Below are 24,469 nucleotides of genomic sequence, written 5' to 3'. Positions count from 1 at the left end.
CTGTTCTTCAGAAGGATTGCATCTGGTATCTTGTGTTAGGAGAGAGTCAACTTTATTTGGCAATTTTCTTTGAGCTGATCAATTGTTGAATAACCTGGGAGCTGTTTCCATCATTAAGCACAGGGCTGAGGGTTAATTACATCAGAATTCTAATCTTGGCTCTGACCCTCATTAACAGCAACAGTTTGTGCAAATCCCTTGGCCCCTCTTGATGTCTGTTTTATATCAGTAAAATGAAGAATATGAATACAATTGGCTTCTCTGTGCTCTGAGATTCTTTGCATTCCGAGATACCAGGAGCAATGAACAGGAAGCAGATTTCCTACATTGTCCCCAAGTGCTGTGTACGTTTGCCAAAAACAACCTAGGCCATGTAGGCAGGCCATGAAGCCTGGTAGTACTAATACCCACTTCATATATTTATGCCGTTAAATGGTATTGAAGCCCCTCAATAACACAGCATCCTGGGAGCATCAGTTCTGGGAGTCTGGAAAAGATTCAGATTATCCCATGAGAGGCAAGGCCAGGTTAGACCACAGTGCATCAGAAGGCCCTTCCAAGGATGAGGCATATCCACCTTGAATGATGCTGGCATGGTTCATTTGTGTCAGTATAATCCCCAGTCTTCATGCATTTTTTTTTTTTTAACTACCTAGCTGCAGGATCCTTTAGAAGTGGGCATAGGAGAAAGCTTCTATCGACCTTTTAGAAAAGGACCTTTCATTGGGACTCATCTATTTGATATGGTGATGCAGCCAACACATACGACAACCACAGCACTAACTCAACATGTATTTAGAGAAATGCACATTCCACAGTGGATAAAGAGATATACTAAAGCTTAGCTGGAGCCCACCGTAAATGAGGGATGGATGGTGGATATTTTTTTTGTTATGGATCCATTTCCTTTTGTTTTTCTTTGTTTTGTTTGTTGGGAGGCATGAAGAAGGTGGGCGAAGATCTTATTGCCTCTTGCAAACCAATGTCATTTCCCCCTCCTTTAATCTATTATTTTTGAAACTGCCTATGTGTGAAGAGCCCTGAATGTCAGATCCCCAGTAGATCAGTAACACATGGAAGATGCCAGCAAGATCTTCTTGGGAAATAATTACAATTACTCTAGTGACTGAGATCAGAATTGGTCTGTAGTAATGGAACCATGCAGGGGATATTAAAAACACAAGTAGGCTTCTACTTCAAGTGGAGGGTCTTCATAGACACTTGGAAACATCTATGTGTGCATTATCCTAGCAAGGAGTCTGCTGGTGTTATTAGAATTCTATACAGGTGCTTATGACTGGAGAAAAGATAAAAACCATGGATGTAGCATCTCTTTCTTGGTACCTGTCTTCTGAATCCAGGATACTACCTCTGACTTTGCCTATTCCTTTTATTCCTTTGCTCCTCCCAGAAAAAGCAAGTGAGTCAGACCAAGATCCGGGTCATCTCAACTATTCTGTTCATCTTGGCTGGCTGCATCGTGTTTGTGACGATCCCTGCTGTCATTTTTAGATACATCGAAGGGTGGACAGCCTTGGAGTCCATTTACTTTGTGGTGGTCACTCTGACTACAGTAGGCTTTGGTGATTTCGTGGCAGGTAAGCAACCTGGGCTTTCCCAGTCACTTGAGCCTTGGTGGGGAAAACGATCTGTTGGTGTCCCTTTTCCAAATCGTGGTGCCAGGGATTTAGCTCAGTTCTAGTGTGCTTGGTCAGCAATCCCAAGGCCCATGGTCTGGGTCCCCAGCTTTGAGAAGAAAGAACCAAAATCATAGTAACAGGTATTTGCAGAGGAGGTACGTGAAAATGGCTCAGTATTTGTCAACTCACTGTGAGATACGCAGCATCATGTCATTGATTGATTGATTGATTGATTGATTGATTGTTTTCCTGCCTGAGAAGAAAGCCAGGTCCCTCTTCCTTAGGATGCCGACTTAGCGCTATCATCACTACAAGAATTATGTGAGGGTGAAGCTAATTTCTCACTGAATCTTTGACTTCTCAACTGCATTAAGGTTTTCCAAGTCAACTCGATCAAGATCATAATTAGCCAAAGGCAAATATCTGACTCAGGAGCAGTTAGCCTAGAGGATGGTTTGCGGAGACCGGCAGGTAAAGCTTCTAACACTGAAGTGAGAGCCACTGTCTCTGCTACCCCGATACAAGACCCCCCTCAGTCATTCCTTGTGCACATTACTCAACCACTGTGGTCTGGATGGAGTCCTAAAGCTCAGGAAAGAAACAGCCACAAGCCTGTCCAGTCTCTAAGCCTATTTGGGTCATTCCTTAGTATCATCCACAGACGACAGTCCCTGGGGAAAGTCAAATGAGTTTCCAATCTAAAATAAATACCTGTGAGAGCAGAGACAGAAAGAAAACTACTTCACAGCAGTTTTCAACACTTCACAGGGTCATTTGCAAGGGGTAGTGTTTTGGCGATGACTGTGTTAGTGTCAGCGACCTGAGGACTAAAGATAGTTTGAGCACTGGTGACAGAGACCTGCACTTTAACCAATAGCTCAGTTCAATTTATTAGTCAGGACAAAGGACAGAGCTCTGGCTGTGAGAACTAGTCAAGTGTTGATGCTTCCCCCACCCTACCCCCCCACCCCCCCACCACTCTATTTTAGTTGATTAAGAAAGAGAGAGCACTCTTGAAAATAGGAGTGGCCTGGTGAGCTGAGGGAAAAAAGCTCAAAGCCCGTTTATGCTTTTTAGCTATTATTACTGGCCACTGTGGACTGAGCTCTTGGTGCATCCTGGCCCTGCTATCATTCATTACTCCAGAGAAGGTGATCTACACTGTCTCAAGACCTGGACTGTCTGGGTGGGTCTTCCTTCCTAGTGATTACAGAACTGCAGTTCCTTTATCTAGAGGCCTTCATAGACAGGATCTCTTAGCCTGCATAATGCCGACTGAAATGGCAGGTTCTTGTTTTATTCATACATGTGTATGGATGCGTGTCTGTGCGAGCATGTGCACATGGGTGTGGGTGCAGGTGCAACTGAGTGTCCTTTGCTGTCGTTCTCTCTGCCTGTTCTTTTGAGGCAGGGTCTTTTCCCTAAACATGAGGCTCATATTTTCATGCTTAGACCAGAAGCCATCAAGCCCCAGTAATTTTTCTGTCTCTATCCTGCTTGGAGCTTGTGTGGGTTGTCCAGCTTGTTAAGTGGGTGCTGGGATCCAAACTCTGGTTCTCTTGATTGTGCAGCAGAGGTTTGGAATTGCTGAGTTGTTTCTCTAGCCCCTAAACCAATCTCTTCCAAAGTCCTGTTTTCAGAGCTCACACAGGTCAACCTGTTGAGTATGTGTGGAAAATGCACTTAGTGGGAGTTTGCCAGTGTATTTATTAATAGAGTGCTCTTGGTACCTCCATAGGATTGGCTCCAGGACCCCTGTTGATACTAAAATCCACAGATACTCAAGCCTCTCATAAAAAACAATGGAACTTTTACACAAAATTTATGCACATCATCCTGTGCTTATTAAACCATCTGTATGTAGATGACTTGTCATATCTAATGCAATGTAAATGTTATGCACATAGTGATCATAAGGTGTCATTTAGGGGGTGATTAGAGTAAAAGGTCATGCACATGTCTAATACTGACATAATTTTTTTTGGATATTTTTGATCCATCTCTGGTTGAATCCATCCACCCAGACAGCTTGTGGATACGGAGGGTCAATACTCTGAGTGACAAGGAGGGTTGCTGGACTATTCACATGTACATGCCCAAGAGTTGATGGTCACTGTGATCTTATTGGGTATCAGCTCTACTAGAAATACAACTGGGAAGATGAACCACTCAGGATTGATTGTTGCTTTATTTTCCAGCTGATCCATTTTGGGACAGCCTAATGACACTGCAGTATTTCACAGCCCTGAGTGGTAGTGCACACAGAGCTTGCAATTCTGGCCATGACTGACGAAAGGCTACACAGAAGGATGGGCTCTGATTGTTGGCTAGCACATACCCCAGTGACAGTCTTGGCTAGGTTCTAGTGACTTGCAAAGGTAAATATTTACTTAGCTGAAAGGGGAAAGAACACTTAAAGAGATGAGCCTAGCATACAAAGAAAATGACCACCAACCCTGAAGAAGGTTGGCTCCAGGGGAGAAAATGAAAGCAGCTGAGAGACACCAGACACCTCAGAACCTTATGCCAGTGCTTAGAATCCTTTTTTTAAAAAAAACTTATTTATTTTTTATCATATGAGTGTTTTTCCTGTACATATGTATGTGCACCATGCATGTGTCTGGTGCCTTGGAAGTCAGAAAAGAAGGCGTCAAATCCCCTGGAGTGTGAGTTACAGATGGTCATCAGCCACCTTGTGGGTCCTTTGCAAGAGCAATAAATGCCCTTAACCTTTGAGCCATGTCTCCAGCTACATTCCTGTTGCGGTAGAATTCATGAGTTGTGTTGTAGAGTAGGTTTGAATTTATTAAGAGCCATGGGTTGGGTTTTCAAGATATTCTTGACACAATAGAGTTCAGCCCAGCTTCAGTGATGCCAGATATGGTGACAACCAGGACCCAGTGAGAAAGGCCAGAAGTCTTTCATTGCCCAGTGTCCTGGCTGCTAGTATATTGCCCATACGAGTTGTCTTGGAGGCACCCTGACTGCTCTCTGGGGGAGTGAGTGGTGCCCTCAGTAGCACTAGCGGGGAGGCTAGAATAAGTAGACTAATTATTTGGAATAAATGACCATTTCACTCAATGGAATAGCTAGTCAATACCATTAGACAACTGGCCAATTTGGTTTGATGGATTTTTTTTAACCGTAATTCTTATTTATAAGATAATGGGATTGAACTAGTTGGCCTCACAGGTACCGTTTAGCTATGGATATGGTGATTCTAATTGCCTGGCCTAATTGACCCCAGGATGAGCATCATGTAAACGCCATCTCTCTCTTAGTATCAAATCTCTATTTCATGCATCAAAGTCTCAGTAATGTTGTTACTTCTGCATACCCACTCTTTTCTTGGTAAATGCATGTAAAATTTAGAAGGAAATGACTCCAAGTGTTTGAAATCATTTGGCATTTTTTGGTATATATATATGTATATAATATTTATACATATATATTCTTTTTCTCCTTTCTTTTCTTCCTTCTCCTGTTCTCACTCTTCCCACCCCCTTCTTCCCCTTCATCCTTTTCCTCTACCCTCCCCTCGTGGCTTCTCGCTCTTTCCTGTTCTCCCCGCTTCTTCCACCTCCTACTCCTTCCAGCTCTGTCTTCTCTTTCTTCTTCCCCCTGCCCACCCCCCTCTCCTTTTTCAGAGTCAAGTTCTCATTGTGTAGCTCTGGCTCATCTGGAACTCACTGTATAGCCCAGGCTAGCCTTGAACTTACAGTGGGCTCCTCTTGTCTTTGCTTCTTGAGTGATGATGTGTACTACTAGGCTGAGCCCTCGAAGTACTGAATCTGTGTTAATAAGGTAAATTCAGAGAAGTATGGGAAAAACAAAGTGACAGGTGGGCTGGCATCTGAGCTACTTCTCCTGTGAAGTCAATTCTTTGCCAATGAGAGTAGATAACTCAAGGTGACCACTGACATTTTTCTGTTACAGACTGAGGTTTATTTTTAGTAGTTAAGGATCAAAGAAATTGCCGGGCGGTGGTGGTGCACGCCTTTAATCCCAGCACTCGGGAGGCAGAGGCAGGCGGATCTCTGTGAGTTCGAGGCCAGCCTGGTCTCCAAAGTGAGTTCCAGGAAAGGTGCAAAGCTACACAGAGAAACCCTGTCTCGAAAAACAAAACAAAACAAACAAACAAAAAAAAAAACAACAAAGAATCAAAGAAATTAAGCTACAAGTAAGACTCTGGCCTTTGTTGTGTTTGTATCCTGCAAGCCTAATGGCCTGTCACTGGACTGTGGAATGGTATTTTCCTCCATGGACTGGAATGTGCTCTGTAAAGACCAATTGCCGACCATGTTAAAGTACCATGTGGTTGTTTTCAGGGGGAAATGCTGGCATCAATTACCGAGAGTGGTATAAGCCGCTGGTGTGGTTTTGGATCCTCGTCGGCCTTGCCTACTTTGCAGCTGTCCTCAGTATGATCGGAGACTGGCTGCGGGTTCTATCCAAAAAGACGAAAGAAGAGGTAGGACTTCACGAATGTCCTTAACATCCTATTAGTCCTTGTTGAAAAATGTCCATTTCTGATACCGTGAAGGGATTATATGGCTTCTTTTTCCATCTATTTAGAAGCAAAGTTGAGTGGATAGTAGTTATTTCTAGATCCTTTAGTAAATAACTGCTAAAAAGTGTAAAGAAGAAAATGGAAATGACGAGTGAGGGTGGATGGTTGCTGCAGAAAGAACGCAGTTGCCTGTGTTAGCAAACATGTGGGAGGCTCTGTGGACTCGTAGGGAGTCTGGGGAAGCTGGCCTGTCCTCCAGGTCTCAGAATTAGCATGGAGATGGCACATTGGACACCGCTAGGTGAAAGTCGCTGAACAGTGGCCAGCCATGGGCAAACAGGCTCAAGGGGTCCTCTCTGCACGTATTTCCCTGTGTCCCCCCTTGTTCAGAACCTCAGATTTTATTCCTGTTGGCAGACATCTGTAGTCTTCACTCCTTCTAGAAGTTTATAAGAAACTCTACAGCACTAGTTCTCTACCTTCCTAATGCTATGACCCTTTTATACCATTCCTCGCGCTGTGATGACCCCAATCATAAAATTATTTCGTTGCTATTTCACAACTAATTTTCTACTGTTACGAGTCGTAATGCAAATATCTGATATGCGGGATATCTGATGTGTCACCCATGTGAAAAGGGTTGTTCGACTCCCAAAGGGGTCGCAACCTACAGGTTGAGAACCACTGATTGAGACACAGGCAAGCAAAGGACACTGAAAATGTCGTTCTTCTGTGAAGAGAGGAAAATAAGTAGGGGGAGAGAGTGAAAGAAACAGGGAGAAGAAAACTCAAAGAGGGCAGGAGAAGGACAGACACTCCCTTTAAGGGTGGCTGCTCAGTTCATCTGGTAAAAAGGGACCTAGGAGACAGTTGCCAAAGGAGCTTTCCTCTTCCCAATTCCTGGGCTTACACGTTAATGCTCCTGGCTTGTGTAAACACTGCCAATGCCATTGCCGGGCTGATTCCCCTGACCTGCAGAATGTTGGCAATAACAAAAAAGGAACAACATAAACACAAACTTTGCTAAATGGTAATAAGCCTTGAGGCATTCACCTCTATAGGGAAGCAGGATGCATGTGGGTACTGCATGCCCTGCGAATTAAGCAACCAAGGAATTTGGCGAAGAGTCTCCAGCAAAACTTCACTTTCTAGGAAAGCATTTTAGCTGGACTTTGGTGGGAAATGCCCTTTTCCTGCACATTAACCAGGGAAATATGGTTATCAGGTCCCTTGGAGGGGCTTCCTCTGCCAGGACAAGTCCCTTAGCACATGGTTGTAGCATCAATAGAGGGTGACTAACCATCTATCACAGTTTGCCCAGGACTTAGGGGGATTTCCTGACTCACAGGACATTTTTTCTTTCTCATTACTTCAGGAATTGAACCCTGGGGCCATGTACATGCTAGGCAGGTGTTCTACTACTGAGTTCTACTACGGCGTTCTACCCTCAGGGTTTGGAATTCAGGAAGCTGGGATAGGTTGGTCATCTTACCCAGACAGAAGTATTGGAAAGAGAGGAAATGACAGAGGTTTGCTGAGCACTGATTTTATGGCCAGGACTGAGTTAGATGTGGTCTGTGATGTTATGGATCATAGAAGCTCCATGAGACATATATGTGAGGAAACTGGGGCCGTACAATTGGAGGGAGAGAGAGAGAGCACAAGTGGAACGAAAATCCTGATCTCTCCTCCAGATGCTGCCCCGCCTGTATTCAGGCACAGTTTCCCAACCTCAAGTCCTTCCAAGCTCTCCCTACTCCATTAGTTAGCCACTAGCCAGTCTGACATGGGTGACTAATTGGATGGCAGGAAGTATCGGAGAAAACAGATGTAGTGCTTTCTCTCTTTCCCTAGGAGACCATCATTCCTTGGGCTCCCCTGGAGACAGCCTCCCTCCTGGGATGCCTGAGGGCTGTGAGGTTCTGAGAAGCATGGAGGGAGAGGAATTTCTTAGTTTATTCTTTCTCTTCTGTCTTGTCCAGGTGGGTGAGATCAAAGCCCACGCAGCTGAATGGAAAGCTAATGTCACCGCCGAGTTCCGGGAAACGAGAAGGCGCCTCAGCGTTGAGATCCATGACAAGCTGCAGCGAGCAGCCACCATCCGCAGTATGGAGCGCCGGAGGCTGGGCTTGGACCAGAGGGCCCACTCGCTGGACATGCTCTCCCCTGAGAAGCGTTCTGTCTTTGCAGCCTTGGATACAGGCCGCTTCAAGGCCTCATCCCAGGAAAGCATCAACAACCGACCCAACAACCTGCGCCTGAAGGGGTCAGAACAGCTCAACAAACATGGGCAAGGCGCTTCTGAGGACAACATCATCAACAAGTTCGGGTCCACCTCCAGACTCACCAAGAGGAAAAACAAAGATCTCAAAAAGACCTTACCCGAGGATGTTCAGAAAATCTACAAAACCTTCCGGAATTACTCTCTGGATGAAGAGAAGAAAGAGGAGGAGACAGAAAAGATGTGTAACTCAGACAACTCCAGCACAGCCATGCTGACAGAATGTCTACAGCAGCAAGCTGAGATGGAGAACGGAATGGTACCCACGGACACCAAAGACCAGGGGCTGGAGAACAACTCATTACTTGAAGACAGAAACTAAATGTTAAAGACTCTGGAGTTGGACTAAGTGTTGTCTTGTTTTTGTGGTTTGGTTTCGTTTTCCTTTTCTCTTCTTCTTCTTTTTAAATATTCACACTGAGACACGTGCCTTAAACAGACTTCTTGTTAGTCCAAAATTACATAACACTGAAGACTATATTTCACTGTGCCATACACGACTGAAGCTGGCTCTACCGAAAGGAAATCAGACAAGAGCTTCATTTCAGATAGTGGCGGCAGGACACACGGGGAGCGTTTGCATACACAGCAGGTGTCGGGCTGTCCCTGTGAGGGGCCTCCCAATGGCCATGCTGTAGCCCTCACACAACACCACTCTGACGTGGCACGTAGACGTGGGCAGCTATTCCTTAGACTAGCCTCTGAGAGGACAGGTTTGTCTTTTGAATGGAGTCTCCATTCCTGAACCTACCTTTAGTGATAGGTTGCACACAACAGGGGCAGCTGTTCGCAGGTGACCTGGTAACTCTAGCTAGGGTTTGAATGGGTATTTTGGCATGTCCTCAGCTTGAATTTTGACAGGCCACAGTGCAGAACACCTACAAAATGAACGTCCGTGGGACCCAAGAGTACCTGGAATTTGTGGGAAGCTGATCAGAGCACACGTTTTATAAGGTGCAATTGCTTTTCTCATTAAAAAAAAAAAAAAATCACAGACACATCCCACTGTGGATATCTCCTTAACCAATGACAGAAGCCCACTGAACTTTGTCCTTTTCCTGGGATAGGTAGTCCAGGCAGGCTTGCAGGCATTAGTGAAAACACCACCTCAGCCACTGCCTGGTTGAAAGGCAAATCATGCATTGTCTTCAGTGGGTGTGAAGGTCAAAATAAACTGATTTTGGAACATTCATACTCACTTTTCTATGGGAACTTTAATTATAACTTGTTTTGATAGGAGGGAGAAAATACCAAAATTATTGCCTTTGCATGATGCCAGTGGCTTGCTGTTCTGTCTAGCTGATACTAATTTTTTTAAAAATAAAAATAAATATAGACATCTTGTGTTTATGAGACACACCAAGGAGGACCGTGGCATCTTTCCATCTCAGGGCTTTTTGTCCTTTTGGGTGTCATAGAGTAGACATAGCTGTGAGACTCCATCTTGCTATTTCCATACAAAAGGAAAATGAATCTCTCACTCAATCCTTGTACATTAAGATTGAAATGGTTTAAGTTGTTTGCAGCTTAAGTGCCATTAATGCCATTTAAAAAATAACACTGAAAAGAAGTATTCAAAATATTTCACTTCATTCTTGTGTTTTATCGTGTCTTTATCAATTTCATTTTATGCCTGTGTTTCTTTATGCCTTTGTTATGCGGATATAACCCTTCCTCGCCTGTTCTTCTCACACCTGTTATTCACTCAAATGGTAACTCTTCTATCATTGTTTCTAGGCAAACAATGATTAACATGTGATAGCTATAATTGCTCATCAGGTTACAATGTTTGGTGAAGGAACGTTGTGGGAAAGGTCCAACGGTAGGGTTTGGGAGGATGATTTTTATCAGAAATCCACAGAAGGCTTCTGTCTCACCTGTGTATGCTTCGGCTTTCATCAGATTTGGCTGGCATGTTGGTTCAGCTAGCTGGTGATCTGGGCCCCTGCACTTAAACATTTGGATTGTATAATATGAGACAATTGCTGGCTATGGGTCTTCTAGACTCAGAACCATCTTTGGGAAGTTCATGTAATTTTCTATAACTAATTCACAGAGCATATTTAACAAAAGATCATAGCACAAGTGGAGACTCCCAGAAACCATCTACCATTTTCTAACTCTGAGGGGAAAATTATACCCACTGCCTCCTTGACCACTGGTACCAATGAAGACCCATCACTCCTACCTATTTCCCTCAAATGCTCCGCTTACAGCTGTCCCCTTCTTGAAGCACAGAAGCCCATTTCCCAGATCCCAAAACTTCAGAATCTTGTTAGAGATCTGAGAAGTCAAATAAGAATCACTGTGGTGAGGTCTTTTCTGTCAAGGGTTTGTCTGGGATAACTCCTCCACCAGAACAGAACATTGGCTCACTGGTGTTCCTCACAGTGCTGTGTAGACTCTTAGAAATGATGCTTATACAGGTGTGGACACTGGGCTTTTATTATGGCAAGGGTCCAGTCAGGGTCATTATGTGTTAAAGAACAGATAAGTGGGATTTCTCTTATTCTGACAAGTTTTCCAATGAAACTGCACGTGGATCTCATTCATTTAGGTTTCCACTGTGTGGTACTGTGCTATGTCTTTATGGTTGTGTTAAAACTGCAGGCACTGGATCTGTATCCGGTAGAGAAGAACCCCTGTCATTTATTCAGTGCCTTTCACGGACTTGGCACTGAATGGCACGTTTTATGGCACTTACTGAAACCTCACCATGTTGCATTGGCGAAACATTTACAGATTCTTGGTAGAGATGAGGACACAGAGACTCAGGGAGGCTCACTTGCCCGTGGTACACAGCAAAAAGGGGGTAGAGTCTGTTTTCAGTTTTGCTACAGTGTCCACATTATGGACCCTTGTGAATGAGAGTGTGTGCATGTGTTGTGTGTGTTGCAAATGTGCGCATGCACACGTCTTACAAGTTTCAATGAGCACAGTTGACAGAGGTGAGGTGAAGATAGGCATTTTTACCCCCATGAAGACATGAAGTTTTGGAGTAAACCTGGCCTAAAAGGTTACCCTCAAAGATACCTACTGTATGCTCTTGGCTTGGGGATACCCTAGGCAGCACCTTTTCTATATTGCTAGAAATGCCCCTCAAAAGCACTCCTTTGCACTTTACTTGATTTTCTTAGGGGAACTCTTCATACAGCAGGAATTAGACAGCTCAGAGGTTTGAGATACGTGACTGACCAAATGAAAGAGGTGCACAAGTTGGCATGTGCATAGATGTATTCACAAGAATCAAACCGCAGTAATACTGAGAATCAAACATAACCTTGGATTGAGAGTATGTAACCCATTCCCTGAGTGTTGGATACAGGTTCTAAATGATGTCAAAGAAGACCCTCTATGAAGATAGTGTATGTGGAAAAAGTGTTCTAAAAACTGTGAAGTACTCTCCAAAGGAGAAGCTGAAGAGGGAACGAGAGATTTAATTTCTCTTCATGTGTACATGCTAAGCCTGTAGGTATTGGTTGTTTGGATGGTATCCCTGTAAAGATAGGGGTAAATAACATGCAGAACATGTGTGATAAGACAGCTGCTATGTGTTACATACAAACATCATCCCAGCATCTCCCTTCCCCGTCAGTACCCCCTGCCCCTCTTAAACCCAGAATAAATGGATGGATGTTACACTTGGGAAGGGCACATGTTCAGTATCTTCAGCAGGCAGTGTTGTGCTTCATTTGGCAGCTGGATCCAGAAGAGTTTTCTCATCTGGAAGTTCATTAGTGAAAGCCAAAGGATAGTTTGGAGAGGCTCTATTATATACCCAGTCCTAACTCAGTAATGATTCACTCTGGCAGTTTGGCAGTTTGGGTATAGGGCTGTATAGTGCGTATGTGGGTGGCATGTATGGTGAGAAAGAGGTCACTGGCCTATGGTGCATGGGACTATTGTTTGTGCTCTTCCACATCACAGTTTATGCTCACAGGCACACTGCTTCCCTGTACCTCAACTGCACACCAAGAGAATTGAGCATAGATTACTACCAAACCCTTTTCCAGTTGTATAGTGCTCTGAGAGAACATTTCCCAGTCCATGAGTTAATTTAATCAGAAAATTATTGAGTTGGATTTCTGAATATTGACTAATGGCTCTACTCCTACCCTTGGTGTTTGTTTTCTGCATGGTTGGTGGAGACCAGATGTATTCGAGAGACTGGTGTCCAAATTAGAATCATATCCCATATAGGGTCTATCCACTGATCTAGTCTGGCACCCCTTCACCTGGCAGCTCACAGGATGCAGTTTTTTTTTTGGGGGGGGAACATGTAGAGGGGTGGGTCAGGGCAATGGCGTTATGACTAGTCAAAGGATTGTAAGCCATTGCCGTTTGCACTCAGTTGTACTAAAGGTTCCATTTGATTGTGTTGTGAGTTCAGGTCCTTCTCCTTCCCTCCTTCCGGTACGCAAAGGCACACATGCGAGTGGGAAATGACTTTTTGGGTTCCATGGGGACAACTTCATGTGAAAAATTCTAGTTGTGCTGAACAGGAGCAAACAACCCCTCCCCGCCTTCTGAGGTGTCGTTTCCGGGGGAAGTCAAAGCTGCATACCTATTTGTATGCTTGGTTTGGGGGGCCGGTTAGTGAAAATATGTGCCAGGGTTCTGATTGAGGTGGTTGTGGCTCACTGGACTGGGGAAGAATGTCAACCAGAATGGTTTCAGCCTTAGAGCAAAGACACCAGAAGGGAAGGAAGCCAAACAAGCTCGCAGAGGCTCTCTAGAAAAGAAAGCCAGCCCTGCCGCCTCCTGCAGTTTGGCCTCCTGCTTTTGCCAATGCTTCATGTCCGGCAGTCTTTCTCATCATTAGGATACGACTGTGTGCAAAGACAGAGGCTGAGGGGACAGGGGAAGCCTCTCCCGCTACAGCGTAACAACTGATTAGTAACGGCCTCAACAAGACACACGACACCACTTTCATTCGGCATTGCGGGTGCTGTCGAGTCTGCATACGGTGTGGCAGCTACATGGCTCTGATAAAGTCCCGCATTCTGTCTGCCCTTGTGCGACAGCCACGTTACACCTCACCGCCTTTTCCATGTTCCATGTGCTTCATGGTCCCTTCATGTCTGAAGATCATACAACACCAGCTTAGCGGTATAGAGAAGTGAGAGGTGTTTCTGACTTACTGGATGGAATTATCATTTTCACAGGTGCCTGAGATTGGGGACCCCCTTATGTTCTTTGTCCTTAAGTGAAAACAAAACAGTTTCCTAGGCGTTAAAAAGAAACCTTTTTGAGAAGACTTCCAGTCCATCATCTCAGTAGACTTGTGCCACGGAGGCTGCTGCACAGTCTGTTCCCTGTAGCTAGGGCTCTAGCTCTAAGTGGGAAGCTGCAGCCATGCCTAGAAGTGAAATGCAAATCACCTTGTATGCTAACCTTTGTTCCTTTTCTGTCTCAGAACTTCAGGCAAGGGATGACAGATGATAATCACATGTGTGGAGATGTTTTACCTATTTTTCTCTTTGTAGGATTTCATGGTGCTTTTCTTTTTTTTTAAAAAAGGCATTTTAAAGTTAATAATGTGTTGGGGGGCATTTCGTATTGTTCTTAGGAGGAGAAGTGGGAAATTTGCTTGTAACATTTCAATAAGCTGTGCTGCTACTGTCCTTATTTGATGATGTAATATTTTTTTCCAATGATGGAGAACATTGCAACAAAGACCTGGAAAATCCAATCTAACATCTGTCCTGCTTTCCTTTCTTTTATGGATGTGTGTGGTTCATAGTAGATGCATTGGGCACTCTGCTCAGGATCACAGGACAGGCTCCTTCCCTGGCTTCTTCCACTCATCCTTCAGCACATTGTTAGTGTGTTCATGAGTACAGAGCTGGGGGAACCTACTGTGTGGAAGAGGAGTCTGGATTCCCCCCGCGCCGCCGCCCCCCCCCAGAACCCGCCCCCCCACCCCCCCACCCCCAAGGAAAGGAATCTTTAATAAGCCAGCATTTCAGCTGTGCACTTAACATTACTTTTAAAATTTTTTTTTATCTTATTTCAGTTGCATGTTGTTGGGGTTGGGCAGTACGATAAGCCACATGCGTGAGGCACTAAATTTGGATGTTGTAGCGGATCTGCCGCTCTGAAAGGCACAGCTTCTCTGGTTCAGATGTTGCAAGATACATTGAGATGACCTTGCTGCGTGTGTGTGTGTCTTCCACGATGATGGCAGTACCTGGTAACCGATTTTGGACACCTATTATGTACTCTGTAGTCCACCAGCAGTTGACAAACATCCCACTTAGCCTTCCGAATGGAAAAAGTAGCAACATTTTGTGGGTGACCACTTTGAGGCTGTGAGAGAATAAAAGGAGCAACTTCCAAGCAGCTCACCTCTCAGTCTGAGTCTCTCCAGGTTGTGCCATTCAAAGGACATGTGCTTTGATCATGTTTTCAGGAAAGGTGCCACAGTTCTTTCAGACCTGTCCCCTATTTTCTCCTGGTGAGGAAGGAATTCTATGATGTCAAAGGTATAAGGCTGTCCGCTCCAGTAGCACCAACTAACTGGCTTCCATGCTAGTTGAAGTCAAGACCAAGTTTAGGTCTGCTGGTCATAGCTGGTCAGGGACAGGTCTGGGTTGTGTTTTTATTGTCTTCCTGGGCCTGCCCACAGTATGAAACACATGCTAGGAGCTTACCAAGATTGTTTGAAAATACAGTGCAAATAGATCAGTGGATCTCCTCGGCCTCTGGGATAAAGTCCAAGATGATCTACCAGGCCCTGCTCTAAGTCATGTCTCATGACTAATCAGTCTCTTCTGCCTCCATTTTTAATCACTTTCAAGCTCATCAAATGAGCTGCTCTACCTGGGGTCCTTCCAGGGGTCATCTTCACTTGTGTCCCATCCCACTCCTCTTTGGCAAATTTGAGTTCTTTAGAGTGAAGTAGAACAGGTATCCCTTTCCCAGCCCCTTAGAGCACTTGCCTTCAACCCAACTTGATCTTTTCCTCAACTATGTCACTTGCTAGACTGGGTTCGCACTGAAGCTCCCTTGCCTGTTTTATTAGATGATAAGCTCCCAGGCCAGGGCCTGTGTCTCAACAAGATACTGCATACAATACAGACACAAGTGAGTGGGAGAGTTTGAGTATGATTGCTGACTGAGCACATTTCATCCTTCAAAGATTTTCACAAATTGGAAGACCACCTGGAGTCAAGACTGGTGGTTCAAGTTGTTCCCCCGCTAACTCCTTAGTATCATTTTAGTAAACCTTAGTAAAACCAAGTTCATCTATAGAGAAATGAGTTTTTTTTTAAAAAAAACAGACAAACAAAAAAAACAACATAATTCCAAAATTTTAATCACAGGTAGTAGTTGAAAAAAATCAGACTGGAAAGATGACTCTCCCAAAGAACAGCTCTCATTTAGATCTTTGGATACTGGCAATGCCCATTTCAAAGTCAATGTTGCTATAAAAAGAATTGGAAGTTATATGTAGTCAGGGAATAAGAGATTATGCTCCCTGGGGATGTCTGCTGCCCCAGCTCATGCCTGGGCTTCGGAACCTTGTCCTCATCACCCACACATACTTCCCATCCCTGCTAACCTGGCTGTATTCTTAGAATCCATTTTAAGATTATACTCCCAGGTAGTGATTCTCAAAATACGTTGTAGTGACCCTTGTATGTCCTTGAGATGCCTTCAGGGGATCCATGGGGTCAAAACCATTTCCAGCATAGTACAAAGATAGTATTTGCCTTTTTTGTTCTCTTTTTTCCCATGAGGATATACTACATACAACTGAGTCTTAGCACATAGGCAAGGTAATCTGATATATTCTGATGATCATCATTACTTTCCAAAATGACAGCAAATGGGCCTGTATTTCTTAGAGTACAAAAGGTACCAGATGGAATAATTCTATTAAAGAGGGCTTCCTGTTTGCCCTCATAGTAATGGATCACAGCTGTGGCTACAGAACTGCTCTCCCAGGCCTTCCCCAACTGCTCCTGAGAGAAACTTCAGGCTGTTTCTTGGCCACTGTGTAGCTTAAGCTTGGCCACTGTAGTTGATTAAGCTTTCTAGACGCTTCTCTGGTACTCCTAAAGGAGATTAGAGGACAGCCTTCCTGTGATGCCTTGGTCACATCAGCCTCCTGTTCATCTTTTCCACATATAGTGACAATTCCTAGAGGGAGCTCTCCTTCCTTTGTTTTCAAGGGCTCTGTCCAGAACACAGGGGAAGAGTTTAAACGATGTTTGCCATAAACCACAGCATTGAGCAAAAGGAATCCGAAGAGTCCAAGCAGAAGAGAGCTCAGATTTGACTGGACTAGAGGGGTGGGATGCCTCGAGTAAGGCGTCTGGGACAAAGGGCAACAGTACAGGCAAATAGAAAGTTTTTGGGTAATTTCTGGAATCAGACTACTGGCCACCGTGGTAGGTTTGCCCTGGTTACATTTATGAACTTGTATCACCAAGGGAGCTGAAACACACTTGGAGCAAAAAATATCAGTTTTAAAACACTAACACACATCTGAGTGTGTGCTTTTTCAGTTTTTTTTTTTGAAGTCGAGAAGGAAGACAAGTCACCATCCTTTCAGTGCCTTTATCTGAAATGCTTCAAATTTCTGTTATTTCATATTTCTTTGTTCTTATATATGAAAAGTCACCCAAAGTGTCCACATTTAAAATTTTTTTTCCCTCACACAATCAATGGAACAGTCATGCTTACGAAATGAGTTTGGAACATCAACTCTCATTATTTGGGGCAATTTTGGAAAAGTAAGACTCTTCCTTCACTTGTGCTGAAATTACAATCTTTTCCAGTACAGTCACCTGCATTTTTATCAGTTGCCTACATCTGCTGTGGGATAATGCTTTTGTACACTGGTTTAATAAAATGCTGATTGGCCAGTAGCCAGGAAGGAAATACAGGCGGGATAAGCAGACAAGGAGAATTCTGGGAAGAGGAAGGCTGAACGAGGAGATGCCAACCTGCCATCCAGGGAGCAGCATGTAATGGCACACAGGTAAAGCCACAGAACACGTGGTGACATATAGATGAACAGAAATGGGCTGAGTTTAAGTGTAAGAGTTAGTTGGTAGTAAGCCTGAGTTAATGGCTGAGCAGTTTTAATTAATATAAGCCTCTGTGTGTTTACTTGGGTCTGAGCGGCTTTGGACCAGGCGGGACACAGGAAAACTTCCAACTATTACATACATCAATAGTCTTTTTTGAATGATTTGCAAGTGCTTCAGGAAAAAATTGGTAGCAGGACCTTCAAAATACATGAACTCACTGTATAATGGAGAACTTGGAGAATGTTAACATTCAATGTCAACTGTAAATGGAGCAGGAAGAGGATGGCACATGGTGCCACATAACTTATAACTATACAGTTATTTTACTTTTTGTTTTTGAGATTATAATTACATCTTTTCCCCCTTCCCTTCCTTTCTTCTTAGACTCTCTCCTATACCCCTCCTTGCCCTCTTTCCAAGTCATGGCTTCTTTTTTCATTAATTGTTACTACATTTCAATATTTTATATAGAGCATTCACCTATGCCTTAAAGAATATCTTGCACTTCCATCTTCAAAAAAAATTTTTTTTTCTGTGTAGCTTTGTGCCTTTCCTGGGACTCACTTGGTAGCCCAGGCTGGCCTAGAACTCACAGAGATCTGCCTGGCTCTGCCTCCTGAGTGCTGGGAATAAAGGAGTGCGCCACCACCACCCGGCTTCAAAAAAATTTTAAGGCCATAGAAGGAGGGAAATAATGAGCCATTATTTTATTTCCATGAGTAGATAGATATGAATCCAAAACAATTTCTCTACTTACTGCCCAAAGAGAGAGGAGGAGAACTAACTAAAGTAGTGGTATCTGGTTAAAGTTGTAGGAGCCATCTAGTCATCAAACACTTATGGAGTCCTATTCTGTACGAGGCCTTGAGAGAGGGACAGGGACATCTTAGCCACACTATGTGTCCTTCAATTCCTCACACAGTAGAGTTGAGTGCTCTGTGCCATCGGTTCTTGGGAGGAAAGTAAGATATGATGTGATTCTGTTCAAAGGTAAACAGAATGAGCATGCCAGTGACTGGGATTAAGAGAGCCCCCTGGTTAGAGTGTACCAAGGCAGTCAAAGCAAGCTTCCAGGAAGAGGAAGCATCCTGAGGCAGGTGCAGGACCTGTTAGGGAGCAGGGGAAGTTGAATAGTTCCAAGATATAATCCTGTGTGATTAAAGAAATTGGGTTTGTACTGAGAATACTGCAAATGCATCCTCTGTTGCTATAAGACATTTTTGGTGGTGGTGGTGGTGGTGGTAGTGGGTTTTTAAAATGACTGAAAATGTATCACAGATGCTAAACCAAAGGAAAGGCAAACAGAAGATCAGCACTACTGGCTATGGATTACAACAGGAATTCTAACTCCTTCTGAAAGCAAGTGTGATTGACTAACACGTAAAAACATTAGTGTTTCCTCTTCTTTCTGCATCCCTTGCCCCCATGCCCTTCTTCTGTCTCTAGCCAAGCAGATGCCGAGTTCTGCTTTCTTCGCCTCTAGGAAGAAACATGGTGGCTGGAGTCATCCTGACTATGTCAGACATACAGAGGATTTCCCGTGATTGGGAGCAGAATTTGAACACAGCCCTGGGAGACACAAGCTTCTCTTAGGTTGGAGGACATGGCACAGAGAATTTGGTCCTACACTTTGTGCAGTGTAAGAGGATACATCACCACCAATGGCAACAAGAGGTCAGGACCATGCTGCCGAAGAGCTGGGGTCCCAGCCCAAATTATCTACCGACCCACATACCATCTCTCATCACTGTAGGAAGGATAATTCTAGAAACTGGAATTGTGATTTACAAGGAGGGCTTTTCTATTTCTTGCATGCATACACAAACTTTTTCACTTTCTCTTTTCTGTGTTAAGTGGTTCTTTTTGACTTGTATCTGTTTCATAGTGTTTCTGAGGCAGAAGCAGGAGAGGATTGACATGCTGAGACACTATGGATATGCGCATCATTTTAACAGTTAAAAATAAAAATCTTTCTTCAAAGAAGGGCCAGGGAAGGCAGTTTACTGTAACTGGGCATTGAGAACACCCACAATAAACTCTTACTGTCTTACACCTTTCTGCCTTAGTGGGTAATTATGAAGGTGCAGAGGAGAGTACCTCTCAGAGATGGAGCAGAACTTGCCTCCTCCTGGGGTATGGGGGCAGAATTCAGGGACTGCCCTGATGGGAGAGGGGACCAGGTCAGATGCATGACCAAACCAGGTTGAAGACCCTGACTTCAGGCCCAGCAGGCCTGGCTACTCTCTGGGAGTCAGACACATATCAGTTTCCACTCCTGTGTAAGCTTCCTTCCCTAGTTCACCTCTGTGGGAGCTGGAGAGCAGGTAGGACCAACTTCCTGCCTACATGTGGATGCACTTAGCCCAATAAACAGGCAAGTGAGCATTGAGGAAAGGGATAGGGAAACCCTACTGTCTTCCATCCCTCTCCCCAGACTTACTTTGCCCTGACCTAGGAACCAAGTATCAGAAAATGCCCTTAAGCCCAGGGAGGACCAGGCTCTGAGCAATCAAGAAGTTGAGGAAAGACGACTTTAGAAACAATCTAAAGCAGAGGTTCTCAACCTGTGGGTCTCGGCCCCCAAGCCCGGCCTTTTCACGGGGATTGCCTAAGATCATTAGAAAACACCTATTTCTGATGGTCTTAGGAGCTGACACACAGCTCTTCGATCCGTCTCCAGGCAGGTCCACCCACATGGAGATACTCCCACATAGGAGTACCCAGTGTGACGACATCTTGAGAACCCCATCACATAAACCCGGAACAAACACAGGTGGATGTGACAGGGTTGGTGCCTTAGTGTGCTTAGGAGAACCAGTCACGTGTGTACAGAGCAACTACTGTGTTGAAAGCAGCGGTATTGGAGGTAAGATGATACTTCATGGATTATGATGACTTGGTAAATGTAAAATCATATATGTAAAATCATCTACTAATACTACTATAGAAAACAAAACGAAACAAAAAAGCAAACAAACCAGGTTGAAGACCCTGACTTCAGGCCCAGCAGGCCTGGCTACTCTCTGGGAGTCAGACACATATCAGTTTCCACTCCTGTGTAAGCTTCCTTCCCTAGTTCACCTCTGTGGGAGCTGGAGAGCAGGTAGGACCAACTTCCTGCCTACATGTGGATGCACTTAGCCCAATAAACAGGCAAGTGAGCATTGAGGACAGGGATAGGGAAACCCTACTGTCTTCCATCCCTCTCCCCAGACTTATAAGAAACTCCTGGAAGAAGTTGGCTCTGTGGAAGTCACAGTACTTTGGTTTCACAGTTTGAATGAGCTTGGCAGTGTTGCACAGTGTAAAACCCTTTTCTCCCCAGATTTTCTTGTTTTTCAACCGCTCACTGTCTACTTCCTGTATCTACCTACTGATCCTAACTCAAGTAAGAGAAGTGGACACAAACGGGAGGAAAGCAGACATAAGTCTAACATAATTCTGTCTCTTTCTCTCAGATGCCTGAATCCTGGGGGAATTCTAACAGCATAAAAGGAAACGAGAAAAAGATACAGAAAACAGGCAAAGACATCTACAAAACAGCAAAGGAATTCAGGCATTCTGGGGGACAAAAGAAGAAAAAAGATCCCTTCGCTTGGGGAGATAAAAATGACAGAAGCAAAGAGGAAAAAGGCAGGATCCAGAGAAGAGAGGCCCATACAGGGCCTTAGGTCAGAGGTCACCCAGGCAGGGGTGTGGACTCTGTAAGGGGTAATGGTGAGACTCCGTGGATAGCAAGTTAAAGGGACAGGAAAGTTGGCTTACTTTGCCCTGACCTAGGAACCAAGTATCAGAAAATGCCCTTAAGCCCAGGGAGGACCAGGCTCTGAGCAATCAAGAAGTTGAGGAAAGACGACTTCAGAAACAATCTAAAGCAGAGGTTCTCAACCTGTGGGTCTCGGCCCCCAAGCCCGGCCTTTTCACGGGGATTGCCTAAGATCATCAGAAAACACCTATTTCTGATGGTCTTAGGAGCTGACATTTTTCACATTCTTCTTGTTGGCACTTTCCTGCGAATTTCCCCATACAAACAGCATCAAAACCATAACATAGGTGAGGGAATGAGGTCTCTGCTTGCTCTGCAGATGTCACCCCTTTGTATTGGTGATATCAGAGGAACCTCGATGTCCCAGCCTCCCTGCCCTCTAGGTCACTTGGATTAGTTTCTTATGGATGAGCAGGCTGTCAAGTCTTGGGGTTTGGAGACTTTTCCCTGCATTTGAAAGATGAGCTCAACACCGAAGAGCAAGAGCACCGAGCACTAATGACTCTAGACACTCCCTGACAAACGTCTGTCATCATACACACACAGCCATGTGAACTAAGAGCCCGATTCGAACACTGTACATTCATACATTCTTTAACAACTTCCTAACAGAGAAAAGCAAGACCTCTACCACCCACTGTTCATGTGAATTTTTATACAAGCACTGTTTTATTAATTATATAAAATAGAAAAACAGAAAAAAAAAAGAAAGACAGATGAGCACCTGCCTGTGGGGAACTCCAAGTTTATGTCTTCCTGGGTCTCAGGTTAAATCTCACTGAATTTGCAGTGAGGCCAACCTGGGGAGTGCTGTGGATGCAAACAGCACCATCCCTTGCTGTCTGACTTCCCTCATAAGGGCTGCCTGTACTGTCACCATGGTGACAAGGTCAGGAAATCCCTGGCTAGTTGCTTACATGTTGGCTAGTGTGTTGGGTAGCCCAGAATTGGCAAAGAGTATCTAGGGGAAAAGGCAAGCTGAGGCCTTGACTCTCTCTCTCTCTCGTTTCCTAGGTCTTGTCTTTTCAGAAGCAGTTAAGGGCAAAGGACTGCTCCAGGGGCCTTTATAAGGACAGTTCTACCACACCTCAGGGAAGAGGGCACCTTCTTACTCTGGATGGGCTCTTTCTGTAGTGTGGCAGAGATAGGGAGAGTCTCCTCCTTCCCATCCCTCACCTTTCTGGTTTTCCTTTCTTGCTCCAGCTCTGTGTCCATGACTTTCCTGCATAGTAAGGGACTGGTCTCAATCCCAGGATTCCACTATGTGTAGGTCTATTTAAAAAAACACCTAGCCACGTCCTGATCAGTTTTCACTGGAAGAACTCCTTCCAGTTGGTCTTAGCAGAGTAAGGCTGGTTGGTATAATTGAGAAATTTGGGAAAGGGGGTTTATATTTATATTTAGTAAATTACGTTGTTGTGTGTGCTTTAGAATTTACTCTCTCTATGTCAAAGTTTTCAGTTTTTTTTTAAAGGTCCATCTCATGAGCCTTGAGGAACCTGGGAAAGGTAGCTAATGGTGGTAGAGCATACATGCATAAGATAAGGGCTGGGGACCCCACACAGTGTTTCCTCCCATTGTGTCCCCTTCATACATAGAAATGACACTGCTGCCCCCCCCCCCCACCAGGCCAGGCAAAGTACCAAGAGACCCTATTTCATAGGCTCCCCCATGAGCAACGAAAACCTTTCCTTGTCAGCTATTGGATAGTTACAATCAAAACAACCAAGTTGACATTTTGTTGCCCCGCCTCCTCAGCAGGGAGGGCCATTTCATTCACTGCTGCCAAGGGCCATGGCCTTTTCTGCTCACTGCCTGCTTAGGACACCTCTTTGAGAGTCCTGCATCAGTTGCGGCAGGGTACTGCTTTTGCTACCACCTTCATCTTTTGGCCTGTGGTTCATGGATCCTCCGTCACTGTTCCTCTTCACTCCATAACTTTCAAGAGTTAGCCATTGTCATCAGGCACTTCTGACTGCAACAAAACTATGCGGAGGAAACAGTAGTGGGCCGCGAAGGCAGGCTCCTCTGGCCCTGGTCCGTGGACACAGTCCAGAGAGTCCCCCCTGGATGACTCTCTCACCCAGTACTCATCAAGGTCTTTGCACTTGCTCTTCTGGATGGTGGCTCTGGGCAGCTTCCAGTGTTCACACCAGGGGGTTCTGTGGCTGGAACTTAGCTGAGGGATGGACATCCAAGCCAAGGTCAGGGAAGTGCTTATGTCGTGTAGCAACAGCACTACCACAAAGCCTGCTTCTGTCTTGCCCACCTCCTTGGGTAACCTGCCAGGTGCTACGGTGCCCAGTACAAACAGATCTGGAAGTGGCTCTTCATCATTTACGCTTTGGTGTTTATAACTGTAATGCTCACTTTTTGTCTTCACACACTGAATCTGGGGAGACTCCCAGAGAGAAATCTCCATCTTTTCTTAAGGCAAGTCTGGAGGAGGGTACACGGCAGTTTGGATCCTTTTCAGTTTTGACAGAGAAGAGATTGGAAAGGGGTGCCATATATATGGTCTGACTCAGCAGGCTCCACTCACAGACTCACTGCAGGTTCTCCAAGTTTAACTCAATGACACCTGCTAATGAAGAGGCAGAGGACACTGGGCTCACTTATTCAAACCTCCTCCAAGGATCCCAAGCTGCCTCTGTACTATAGTGTGTAGTGTGCCAGCCGTTGTACACTTCTTCCAGGTACCCTAGCCCACACCCTCTGAGTTCCCAGGAAGACATTTTCATAAAGAGCTGTACCTCTGATATCTCCCAGCTAGCCCAAGGCCAACTCTGAGGGTTCATTTTTTTTTTTTTTTTTGAGTGTGTGTGGCATCAGTGTTGATAGGGTTCCACCAGTGTGAGGTGAACGGGGCATAGAGGAATAAGAGAGAAAGGAGAGATTGTATGGGGAGAGAAAGGGCACAGAATATGCATCTGTCAAGAGGTTGGAGGGGACCCCGTGGCACACCAAGTGGTTTCAGACTTAGTGAGCAGCCTTGTAAAGGACAGCTGTGTTTCAAGCACAGCGAGGGAGAAGGTGACTGATCATTCCTTTACCCCTTTACCCAACAAACATTTATTGAGTGCCTACTGTGTGCCAAGCACAGTGTTGCCAAGTGTGGACCCAGAGTGGAGATAAGACACTTTTTCTACCCCAAGGAGCCATGGTGTATTAGGATGAAAACGATGGAGTTGATCAATGTCACGGAATGTGGCATTATCTGAAAGAAGAAAC

The 24,469-nt window shown here is 44.8% G+C and overlaps 1 protein-coding gene across 1 annotated transcript in view; it reads left to right on the top strand.

Annotated features, from left to right (window-relative positions):
* Positions 1 to 8,753, top strand: part of Kcnk10 (potassium two pore domain channel subfamily K member 10) — a 137,372-nt gene extending 128,619 nt beyond the window's left edge. Inside the window, exons 5-7 of the mRNA XM_059279873.1 lie at positions 1,412 to 1,598; positions 5,969 to 6,111; positions 8,133 to 8,753. Of these exons, the coding sequence (XP_059135856.1) occupies positions 1,412 to 1,598; positions 5,969 to 6,111; positions 8,133 to 8,753 (951 nt within the window). The remainder of the gene's footprint in view (positions 1 to 1,411; positions 1,599 to 5,968; positions 6,112 to 8,132) is intronic.
* Positions 8,754 to 24,469: the final 15,716 nt, after the last annotated feature.

Source organism: Peromyscus eremicus, chromosome 14 (genome assembly GCF_949786415.1).
Source record: "Peromyscus eremicus chromosome 14, PerEre_H2_v1, whole genome shotgun sequence".
In the NCBI taxonomy this organism is placed as follows: domain Eukaryota; kingdom Metazoa; phylum Chordata; class Mammalia; order Rodentia; family Cricetidae; genus Peromyscus; species Peromyscus eremicus.
This window is presented reverse-complemented; position numbering and strand designations above follow the sequence as displayed.